At 43.6% G+C, this 12,463-nt stretch overlaps 1 protein-coding gene across 1 annotated transcript in view; it reads left to right on the top strand.

Annotated features, from left to right (window-relative positions):
* Positions 1 to 319: 319 nt before the first annotated feature.
* stum (stum, mechanosensory transduction mediator homolog) overlaps positions 320 to 12,463 on the top strand; it is a gene marked incomplete at both ends in the record, with an annotated part of 16,681 nt that continues 4,537 nt past the window's right edge. Inside the window, 2 exons of the mRNA XM_080833301.1 lie at positions 320 to 488; positions 12,184 to 12,363. Coding sequence (XP_080689427.1) covers positions 320 to 488; positions 12,184 to 12,363 — 349 coding nt within the window. The remainder of the gene's footprint in view (positions 489 to 12,183; positions 12,364 to 12,463) is intronic.

Here is a 12,463-nt window from a genome sequence, read left to right on the forward strand (position 1 = left end):
AAATGTATTATGGATCAGTAGTGTTCCTGGTGATATTGTAACCTATGACACGCTTTCAACAATAAGAGGAAATGTGGTGTTCAAAATCAGGTGCGAGTGCGACTCCTTTGTTGTACACTGTCGCTTTAAATCTATCAAGCAAGGTTTAATGTAGCCCACTAGTGTTCGCGAATCTGAGGAGGAGACTCACGTACAAATACAGTTCACTTCGTTTAGTTGAACATCTTTGGAAAGGTTGTAGGCGATCTGGCCCGCAGAGCTCGTTTAATCACTTTTTACGCGGGGGGAATAATCCTTTCCCCTGATTTGTACTGACAGGATGGACCACAAAGACACAGAAATGAACGAAAAGGGAGTTTCTTCGTCAACCAGTGGAGTTGTTGTCCAAGTCAGAGAAAAGAAAGGACCGTTACGTGCGGCCATCCCGTACATGCCTTTCCCTGTTGCGGTGATATGCCTCTTTCTCAACACGTTTGTACCTGGATTGGGTAAGTTTGATTCAGTTCGATTATTTTAGTTCCCGTCTTCTTTCTAATTTGTGAGCAGTGGTAACATCGGTTTGCATGCGCATAGTAAGTGGATACTTTTCAAACGACGCATTAAAGTGGTTTAATAGGCTGGGTAACAACAGGGACTGCGAGCCCATGTTTGGAAGCGCACCGTTGGCTGATGGGCTGTAGCCTACTCGTTGAGCGCTCCTACTCTCAGGTAGACTGGGGTGTGGTTGAATTTTACTCCGACAACCCAAGATCAAATAATTGCTATCCTGATATTAAACCCGTTATTGCTTTAAATTAAACTGAACCGTTGTGCAATAAAACTGAACACAAAATGTAATCAGAGAAAATTAAATCGAGAAGTCTGTGCTCTAAAAGACCGGTTGCATGCATGTGGGTCAGCTCGAAGCAAGCGGAGCCGGAATGACAGACATACTTGTCTTATTCGCATCATAGAGATTGCATTACATCCTCGGATCGTTCAGAGTGTGAAAATATATGGCTAATTGCATGTAATCGTCATTTCTTTAGGGGTAGCCCCAGCTTGCCATAGCAAGTTTTAGTCTTTGTAGTTTTTACTAAAAGCCATATTTTTAGATTCCGAAAACAAGTAACTGCTTCTTTAATACACACGAACTTGAGATTAATTTGTCACTGCGCACTCTCAGAAATTAACCGCTCAAATGATGTGAGGCACTGTTGCTTTAAGCCGTTTAATCATGAAAACATTAAAATATTTAAATGGTGTGTCATTAGTTACCCATTGAAATAATCAATCATTACCTTTTGATATTTTCATGGAGAAGTAGGTGAAAAAGTGTGTTTTATGGTTAGTCACTATTGTGACGTGTGGGATAATGAATGAATACTGAATGAACATATTTCTCCTATGCAGTCATCAATGTTTTTGTTTATCCCAGCCCAGTTATTAACACATTTAAAACTCTGTCACTGCAATGCTTTATCACATACTACATTGATATTTTACATATCAATAACCCTTATACAACACCGATATGAATGCCATCAACATATTTCAACATTGTTACTTTATTGTAACTTACATTGTAACATTGTTACTTTAGTGCAACAGGTGTAATATTCATTGAGACAATATCCATTGTATCATGCAACATTCACTGACAACTATAGCAGTCATGTGATTCATTCACACATTCATTCATTCAGACCTTTTCCATTCACTCTCATCTCCTTTTCTTCTGTCTGATAATCTCCGAAACAGTCAATGTCCAGTGGTGCTTTGCATTTCTCACATGCATAGATAGTGCAGCTTGTAGAAATCTCTTTCCGTGGCTCCGTGTTTTTTTGGCAGACTTTTGCATAAGAGTCTACACCACTATCCATGAGAAAGTGAGCAGTTCGATTGCCCCTCCTTTAATAGATAATTAAAAAGAACATACAAATGTACGATTGCAGTGTTGGGAGGCCATGCAAAGATGGCCACCACCACTTATTCAACCTAACTGATGGTATCTTGAAACCTGTAGGTCGTGAAGGTCCACACTGTCCATGTGCTTATTGTGTAGGTCGTGAAGGTCCACGCTGTCCATGTGCTTATTGTGTAGGTCGTGAAGGTCAACACCACCCATTTTGTCGGTTGATGCATTTGGGGTGTGGGGCTTTGTCAAAGGCACTTCGACCCTTGTTCCATCTCTTGACGGAGGTCTCATTGTATGTCTCCTCCATGTTTGTTGCCATAGTGACAATGCTATTGTCTTTCCGACAGACCAACAACTTGTGTCCTTGGGTCCAAACGTCAGAGGTTGCTCGGGGTAACTTCATGTAGTCTTTTTGTACCAAAATCTTTGTACTATCTTTATGTTTAACAAACCATACTTACCTTTTGTGTAGACAATATACCCATGTACTCATTGTGTTGGTTGATGCATTTGTGTTGTGGGGCTTTGTCAAAGGCAAGTCGCTCCTTGTTCCATCTCTTGATGGAGGTCTCACTGTATGTCTCCTCCATGTTTGTTGCCATAGTGACAATCTTTCTTACAGACCAGCAACTCGTGGTCCTTGGGTCAGAATCTCAGAGGTTCCCCGGGGGAACTTCATGCAGTCTTTTAGTACCAAAATATTTATGTTAACATACCATGTTTACGTTAACATACCATACTAACATTAAGTTTGAAGTGTTGATGCAGCCATCCTCTTCTCGTGGTGCTATCAGGAAGTAAACAACTCAATTTACTCTAAACATGTGACTGCACATATTTCAGTGTGACCTTTCAATATTTTCTGTAAATCATTGATACATTATTCAGTTACATTTTAAGAGCCTTATAACTGAAAACATTTTTCACGGTCACTACTGTGACCTGTGGGATTTACTGAGTTTGTGTCATTTTTGGTCACACTGCATAGGCTACTTTTCAATCAATGTAAAACCAGTTCATAATAAAACATAAATAATCCCCATCATTCATCCTAATGGTCACAATCCCTATAATCAACATGTTGCTGGAAAACCAGGTCGAATCCCAGTTAGTTTACACAGAGAGACTGCGGGTGCAGAACTGATCTGAGCTGGCCCCTGGATGGTGTCACCATTGGTGCTGGGTCATTTATTATTAACACCGCTTTTCTTTCCAGACACACACACACACACACACACACACACACACACACACACGCACACACACTAACACACACACGGTAAGTTACACTCCTGATTCCGTCCTCTTTGAGATCTTTCTCACCTCCTAATTGGCAACAGGGGACCTCTGAACAATATGACAATGCCAATATGTATTTATGTCATTAAAGGGACGCCGTGTCATTTGCAGTGTTTGAGTAGAATTTGTTGGAATGGCTCAGCAGGAGCCGGTGAGGATATTCAAGATGAACCAAACATTGATATGGAACGGCAATTTAACTTTTCTACTGGGACTACGTCCAAGGTGTCCGGTTATACGAACCTAATGTACACCCCATCAGCCAATCAGAAAACAGTTTTTCGTTCCAGAGGGAGATAATCAAGATGAACCAAACATTTAAACACCAGACACGCCTCAACTGAAGCGCTTTCTCAGCATACCAGTGGAGGCTTGGACGGGGTGTGCTTAGTGGATTCCAGAGTCGCTGGAATGTGGCGACTGTCGTAGAACAGTCGCCACATTACGTAAAATAAGAGTGATATTTTTAAAGTGAGTTCTGACTTTGACTTTTTGTATGATAAGTGTTTCATTTGGTGAAATGGCATGTGCATTCTAAAATAGCTCTGACCAAAACACAAGCAGAATGGGAAAACCTTGACGAATGTCACGTCGTGTACTGGGGTGTAATCTCTGCCCTGTCGCAGTACATTTATTGATCCGCTGACAAGTGACCTCCCCCCCCTGGCCCCGGCCGTGGCCCCACTCCCTAGGGGCTCCATGTGATCTATAACTCCAGGGCTATGTGATCCGTCCCCAGTGGGTTTCATGTCTGAGGGTATGCTGTTGGGGCGTTGTGGAGCATACTAAGAATGTGGCTCTTCGGGTCTTGGCATGCTCTTCCGTGCCCACTGCAGATGCCCTCTGGTATGCAGCGGGCTCTGGGTCTTAACAGGGCTGGTTAGGTACAGGGACCACCCGGGAATTAAGTGGGCAGCTGCCAACACAGCTTGCTCATCATCCAACGCACGCCAAGCACACACACACACATACAAACACACACACACTAACACACACACATGCACACTCACACACACACACATGCACACTCACACACACAAACATACACACAGACACACACAAACACACACACACATGCACACTCACACACACAAACATACACACACACATACACAGAGACACACACACACACGTGCACACTCACACACACACACATACACCAACCCCCAATCCCTCCAGTGGCAAGGGCTGTCGCTGCTTATGCAGCTTTGGTCCTCAGTCACCAGAATGAACTGCGCTGGTCTCTGTTACAAAAGAGAGAGAGAGAGAGAGAGAGAGAGAGAGAAATCCTGTTTGCCAAAATGTCAACAAAAAAATCTATTTGAGTATCACACATAGCAGCATGTCTGCTATATCCTTATACAAGGTGAGATAGCAAAAAGCTTTCGTCTTCCTGTTTAACAGGTGCTAGTTACAGAACCTGTGATGAATGGTGGTTAAATCATGTTGACAGCTGCTGACGAAGGTCATTCAGAGCCTTGCTGTTTAAGGAATGAATTAGTATGAAAATTACTTTTAAACCTGACTGTGTCAAAGAGAGGAGCTTGTTTTAAGGAGTGCACAATTACATTGATTATAATCAGATTCCCTGCAGTTGGAAGCCATCGGAATGAATCAATGATTTTGTTTTTGCTTAAAGTATCCCAATACCTTATTATTAATCCAGGTGATTGTTTAAGACATATGTATACAGTAGTATTACAACCTACATTTTTCTATATAAATAATGAAATTAAAAAAAAAAACAATAACATCTGTCAGCCGCACACACAAGCTGGTTAATGGTGTTTGCTCTGGTATGTATACACACAGGCACACACACATGCACACACACACAGCGGGCTTTTCCTCTTTTATGTAGCCCCCTTTTCCACACATGAAAGAGAACTTTCAGCAAATGCTTTTGTTCTCATGCCTTGCTCGACAGTACGAGAGCCCTTTTGTAGCATCCCCATTACTTCCATCCCTAGTTTCCATGGCAGCAGATGCCTATGGAGGCCCCCATTGCTGTGTGTGGTAAGCTGGAGCATGACTGATATCTCTCTGTGATTGCTCGCTGTTTGTTCCTATATGAAGCTGTCACCCCCCCCCCCTCCCCATTCACAAACCTGGGTTGCTGATCAAATGACTGAGCATGAAAGGTTAAAGGATGTTTGCCTTTGAATTTTGATGCTTTTGGCCGTCTGTGACCTTTTTTTTAATTTATTTTGTATGTCTTTGTTCCTGATGTTCAGAAAGAAAAGCAAGGCCCACGATTACAATTTAATGTTTAAGAGTTTGGTACTTTATTTACAGTCTGAGGGAAAGAAACACAAAATTAAAGAGCTAAAAAAAGAGAAGATTACAGCCACATCACCAAGCTGTCCAAATGACATGTATAGGGCGCTGCCCCGGGGCTCAACACCCAGCTGGCATCTATCAGCCAATTAAAGACGTGTTGGGTTATTCAGCACACTCCTCTGTGCGAGAACAGGGCTGTGCTATTTTTGGCAGGCAGAATTTTAGACAATCCATCTCTCTTTTGGCCCCTTCTTCTTCTTCTTCTTCTTCTTCTTCTTCTTCTTCTTCTTCGCCTTTTTCATATTGGAGATGTGTTTTTTAATTTCATAGACTCTTTCTGTATATCCGAGTGTCTACTCAAGAAGACTTGTTTAGACGTGGTGCTGGCTGGCTCAGTCCTTGACCTCCATTCCCTGTCCTCTATGTCCGCACAGGCCTTGGCGTATTACTCTAAAAGCTTTTTTTCCCCCCTCCCTCATCTCAAATGATTCAAAAGACTCGCAAACATTTCAGTGTGTTGTGGGTGTCTTTCATTCCCTTATAGCATCTCAGAAAAAACCTTTTCAGTGCATGACATCGTTCAAGAGAGAAGCTTGTGCTAGGTCACGAAAAAAAAGAATGAGAATATTTTTGCCATAGCGCACATTCCTTCATTATACTAAAGGGATCAAAGGGTTAACTTGCTTATCTTTGTCGAAACAACTACATGCTTGTTCATTTGACTTACAATGAAGTTGAGTCAGTAAAAACTTAGTATTTCTTTTTGTTTGGACAATTCCAATATACTTTAGTTGTATCAACATAACAAACACAGTTGAATCAACTTAATTGCAGTGTCATTTTTTACAGTGTTGTTTCACTTTGGTTAAAATGGTGGCCTGTTCATGGCTGATGCCACTCTGCAGACCATCATGCAGTAATGAGCATCATTACAGCATTTTGTGGAAACAAATGAGTGTTTGAGTTCACATCATGACAATAGGCCTCTTGTTAAATGTCTGTGCTGATTAGTCCTGATAAGGTCAAAGAGGACGGCAAGAGAAACCACATTATAAATATTACAGCTGTTCCCTCTTAGTATTATTGCCTCCTAGTGTGCCAATGTGGACTTTTTGCCTTATCGCTATGGAGGCAAGGCGCCAGGTTTCACTGCGATATGGTCTTACCCTCTGCTCACTTCTGTTTCAAATCAACACTGAAATCCTAATTTAAGTCCTGATTTTGCTAACTAAAAGCTGTGTGCTTTAGCTTTTGACAGCATTCAACAGAAATTCCTCACACTGTGTCTATGTTTGTCTCATTTTCTCTCTCTCTCTTTTTCTCTCTTTCTCTCTCTCTCTCTCTCTCTCTCTCTCGCTCTCTCTCTCTTGCTCTCTCTTGCTCATTCTCTCTCAGCTTGTTGACAGAGTGCTTTGCTTGAATTGAAGTGTGAACGGTTTCCATGGCTTGAAATACATCCTCGCCTCATCTCTGGCGGGGTTTAAGCCTCTGTTCTCTGGCTTACACAAGCTGGCTAACTGGTGACAGTTAGCATTTCAGAGCAATCCCCTGTGAAGAGCTATAAAATGATGCCCAGCAGTTGCTGCTAGCTGCTGTCATCCAGCCATGACACTGCTCCCATGAGGGGGATGTCGTCCTTGACATAGAAGCATTGCTCCTGCCTCAGGTCAGTCCATGCGCGCACTGGGAGATTTTTCAATTTCCTGGCTGGACTTTGCACAATAGGGAGAAAATGAGAGACAGTGGTGACGACAGTGATGACGTCTCTCTCGAATGGAGTCTGCCGAGAGACACGTCATGTTGGTGCTGTTTGAGGCACACACACATTCACACACACACATACACAGACACACACACCAACATTACAGAGAGAGGGAGCTGTGGAGAGAGAGAGAGAGAGATAATGCTTGTGTAGAGGCAGGGACGTGCACAGGAGTGGGCTAAGGTTGCTCGGGCAACTGCCCGTTTGCCCTCCTCGACTGAAGTTGCCCCTCCGAAGGAAATATATATATTTGCGATCAGGGGACGGGGGCGTGGCAGCAGCGGCTAGTGAGAGTCTAAAATGATATTGGCAACATTTGCGATCAGGGGACTGGGGCTTGGCAGCGGCGGTGACAAAAATTAACGTGCTGCCCTCTTTTTCCAGGGCAGAGCAACTGCCTTTCAAAATTCCTGTGCACGTCCCTGTGTAGAGGTATATCTGTAAAGAGACAGCGAGAGAGAGAGAGAGTGCGAGTGAGTGGAAAAGAGCGAGCAAACGCCGGGTGGGAGGTCTCTGAGTAATGATGTGTCTGTTGAAGGATTCACGCCTCAGACACATGAGAGGTTAGGCTTGACAGGGCAATGATGTCAAATACCTCGTCATTCAGGATTTTGTGGTGGAGAAAATTCAGAAGAGTATTAAAGAGAAGTGGTTTCGGTAGTTTAGGCCAAATTTAACATTGAAAAGAAGTGAATGTTGTTGTAGAGTTTACTTTTAAGGACCCTTTCAATACTTTTATGAGGATTTATTAGGATGGCTCGTCCGTGTTATGACTTGTGTAAATGGACTTGTTTGCTCTTAGAGGAAGAGGGTTAGAGAAGGAACTAATCGAGGAAACTATTCGATGGATTTTTTAAACCTTGTCCAGTTGTTCCAAAGTACTTAGTAATATCTTTTTGCATTCAGCTCTATGATGCCTACAGATTTTGCTTCAGATTTTTTTTTTTTTAAATACTTTGGCAAGCCTGTGCAAGGCTTTTCCTAAGGCACCATTTGAACTGTATGAAGGGAAATGTTTTAACTTTGTTCAGGTGAAAACTGAGTACTGCACAGGGTTCTCATACACCAGCCCTTTGCTGCCGAACGCCAATGATTGTGTCTAACTTATTTATGTCGCCCAAGTTTGAGAGAGTTTATGAAACTGTTCCCAGCAGAACCTCTGAGCTAGGCTAAAACAACAAAGTTCAATGTCTTGATGGATTTACTGTATCTTTGAGGGAAGGGAGAAATATTTACGGCTTCCATTTTCATCAGCAGTAGCACACAGCCTCAATCAGGAGCCTTCTCCTTTTTAACAGAAAAAATACACAGCCAGAAGAGAGAAAGAGAGAGAGAGGAGGCAAGAAGAGAGAGAGAGATGGAGGCAGAGAGAGAGAGAGAAGGAGAGATAGAAGTAGATAGTTAACCTCCCACTTTTCCAGTGGGCACTAAATGCGAACGCTCGAGAAAATTACAGTCATTGAGCGCATGATGTTTAGAGCCAGAGACTCACGGTGAGGATCTGTCACTATCGTCACATCCTCTCTTGGGCTGGGATAAGGAGGTGGGGGATAGGAGAGGTGGTGTCTGAGGAGGTGGGGGATAAGGAGGTGGGGGATAGGAGAGGAGGTGGGGGATAGGAGAGGTGGTGTCTGAGGAGGTGGGGGATAGGAGAGGTGGTGTCTGAGGAGGTGGGGGATAAGGAGGTGGGGAATAGGAGAGGAGGTGGGGGATAGGAGAGGTGGTGTCTGAGGAGGTGGGGGATAAAGAGGTGGTGTCTGAGGAGGTGGGGGATAAGGAGGTGGGGAATAGGAGAGGAGGTGGGGGATAGGAGAGGTGGTGTCTGAGGAGGTGGGGGATAGGAGAGGTGGTGTCTGAGGAGGTGGAGGTGTGAGAGTGGTAGTCTCCATGGAGGGGGCAGGGCAAGTTGCATAATGAGGCAAGGTTAGGCGGCCGTGTGTGTGTGTGTGTGTATGTTTGTGTGTGTATGACTACGCATGTCAATGTATGTATATGTTCTGTGTGTATGTCAGTGCAAAAATGGATGTGGGAGCATTATTTTGTGTCTGTATATACAGTATGTGTGTGTGTGTGTGTGTGTGTGTGTGTGTGTGTGTGTGTGTGTGTGTGTGTGTGTGTAATTGTGAGTCTGTGTGTGCATGTGTGTGTGTGTGTTGGATGTGTGTCTGTGTGTGTGTGAGTAGGGGGGTTAGGGGATGCCACTCAGAAGCGTCCGTGTCAGGTGACACCGCTCTGTTTACAGCGGGTTGTGTTCTGTTTATGTTGTGGCCATATGAGGGAGACGAGGGGATGAAAAGACAGAGAGAGGCAGATAAAGAATGAATAGAGAGAGAGAGAGAGAGACAAGAAAGAGACAGAGAGAGAGAAGAGGAGGGGGAGACAGAGAGAAAGAGCGAGTAAGCGGGCGAGATGAAGTGGGGAGAGGCGATGTGATGGGGGTTGGTGTGTGTGAAATAAGCGTCCTCATGTCACATGCTTTAATTAGAGTACCATTAACGCCTGACCCCATAGGCCCGCTCATCACCAGGCGAAAGCAATATCCAGCGGACCAGACAGCACAGATGAAAAAAGAGAGATAGAGTGCGAGCGAGAGAGAGAGAGAGTGAGAGAGGGAGAGAGAGAACTGTGCGTCAAATCAATTCGACAGGATTGTGTGTATGCATGTTGGTGGTTAGATCCACAGGGTGCATATGTGTGTGTGTGTGTAATTACTTTGTGAAAACGACCTAAAACGACATGGAAAGATATTATATTATGCTTATTGGTTTATATATTGTTTGTTCGATATTTTGCTGTTTTTTAGCTCTTTAGTAAAAAATGACAATATTATGTACAGTCTATATAGTTTCGGACTTGTAGCTATGGCAACAATGTTTTTATAGATTTGTGCCAATGAAGCATCATTTAATTTAATTTAATTTAATTTAATTTGAGGCCTGCAAAGCTATAGCTGGAAAACAGCGCTGGGCAAACTGTGTTTACTCCGCCCTATATAGGGCCTGATTTACTAACATTGCGACCGCTGCTTAAACTGCGGTTAACACACAGTGTTTTTGCACATTTTCCGTGGTATTTATTTAGGAAGAGAAAATGAAGGTTCAGCGGTGGAGATAGATATATTGGTTCACGTTCGCTCAATCACTGAACCTGATTCAATGTGTGCGCTGCTATATTGTTGTTCTGCCCGCCATCACCTACAGCGAGATGTTTAAAAGAACACGATTATAAAGAATATGATATTGGTGGCATTAATGCATAAACTGTCAATTATAACAATCTAGATGTGTACATGGCGAGATTAATAATTTCTACATGGGACTTGGGTTCACTACAATATGGACATGGGTGCAATCAATGGTTCATATTACGTTCGGAAAGTTTGCGATTTCAAAAAAAGTCTGTGGCAGTGGGGAAATGTATTGACCAGTGCGCCGTAGCAATGCGTCGAGTACCTGGGTGAATATTTGGCTGAGTGAAGGCTGAGATATACCAACTGCTGATGCTATAACTGTTTGAAATGATCCGATGCCAATATTTGCAATGTTGTCCGGAGTTTAACGTGAATGTGATCTCCGGTTGGAGGGTTCGATGTCGTCTCTGATCTGGTTCAGTAGTTGAAGTATTGCGTGGCTGGTTAACCTGTAACGTCTAATGATTTGTGGATCGCTTAACTGAAAAAGTGTTATACGAGTTGAAAAAAATATTTCTGTGCGCTGTCTCTGTCTATATCTTCGCCTTGCTCTTATTACTTTCGCCATATCACCGTTTTCAGACTCAATGGAAATGCGCTTCCTGGTTAAGACGCGCTTTTATGAGGCGGAGAATTATCCCGCAAATTAGAGACGTGCGCTTGTCAGGCAGTTTAGTAAATACCACGCAATACATCATTAGGCGCACTTATCTTCTCTCCTCCGAAATATTTGCGCATGTTTCCACCCACCTTTTCGTGTCCTCCCCGTCCACACCCACAAAGCGTTAATATGCGCTGCGCCCCCTTAGTAAATACCGTTTTATGTTTACGACCGCTATTTTACGCCTGAAATGGGCGCAATCCTGTTAGTAAATCAGGCCCTTGGTGTCCAACATGTACATCATCTAACTAAGATGCATTTTTCCTGCCCTATTGCCTGTGTTACATATCGGTCTCGCTCATGCCCAGCTGGCTATGTTGTGACACAGGTTTAAAGTGAGGCATCAGCTCCTGGCGCCAGACCAACACTAAGATTGACATCCACCCTTGTCTGTTATTGTATTGACTGCTTTAGATAAAATTAATCTTTCCCTGGATTCAAGATCATTTTTTTAAATGAATTATCCAGACATGTAGAAATCTCAGGCCTAGCTGGCGGGGAGGTAGGTGAGATGACAAAATGATGGACCTCTGTTTGTTCTGTTATGTTCTTGGAGATAGGGTGTCTATTATAGAACAGAAACTATATTTACCAGTGGTCTGTACTCCCAAATATCTGGAAAAAAGCATGGCACTGTTTGTTTACTCTTGGCATCCTGCCATAAATGTTCACCAAGCTTTTTTTTCTTGCTTGTTGACTTGATATCCTCTCTCTTTCTCTCTCTCTCTTTCTCTCTCTCTCTCTCTCTCTCTCTCTCTTAGTGAGTTTGCGTGTGCATTCATGTTTGAATGCATGCATGTGTATGTGTTAATACATATGTTTGTCTGTGTGAGTACATATGTGTGTGTACTTATGAGCGTGCTTCTATTGTTTGTGTGTGTGTGTCTGTGTGTGTGTGTGTGTGTGTGTGTCTGTGTGTGTGTGTGTGTGTGTGTGTGTGTGTGTGTGTGTGTGTGTGTGTGTGTGTGTGTGTGTGTGTGCGTGCGTGCGTGCGTGCGTGCGTGCGTGCGTGCGTGCGTGTGTGTGTGTGTGTGTGTGTGCGTGTGTGCATGTGTGTGTGTGTGTGTGTGTCTGTGTGTGTGCGCTTCCCACAGGCACGTTCATCTCGGCGTTCACGGTGCTGTGTGGCGCCAGGACGGACCTGCCGGACCGCAGCATGTGCTGTGTGTTCTGGCTCAACATCGCTGCAGCCTTCATCCAAATCCTCACCGCCGTCGTCATGGTGGGCTGGATCATGAGCATTTTCTGGGGGATGGACATGGTCATCCTGGCAAGTAGGTGTCTTTCACCTCACCTGTTCCACCAATAATGTCAAGGTCATGCATTCAGGGGAACACACATGCATATACATATACATATACATACACATACATA

This window comes from Sprattus sprattus, assembly GCF_963457725.1.
Source record: "Sprattus sprattus genome assembly, chromosome: 2".
Classification (NCBI taxonomy): Eukaryota; Metazoa; Chordata; class Actinopteri; order Clupeiformes; family Clupeidae; genus Sprattus; species Sprattus sprattus.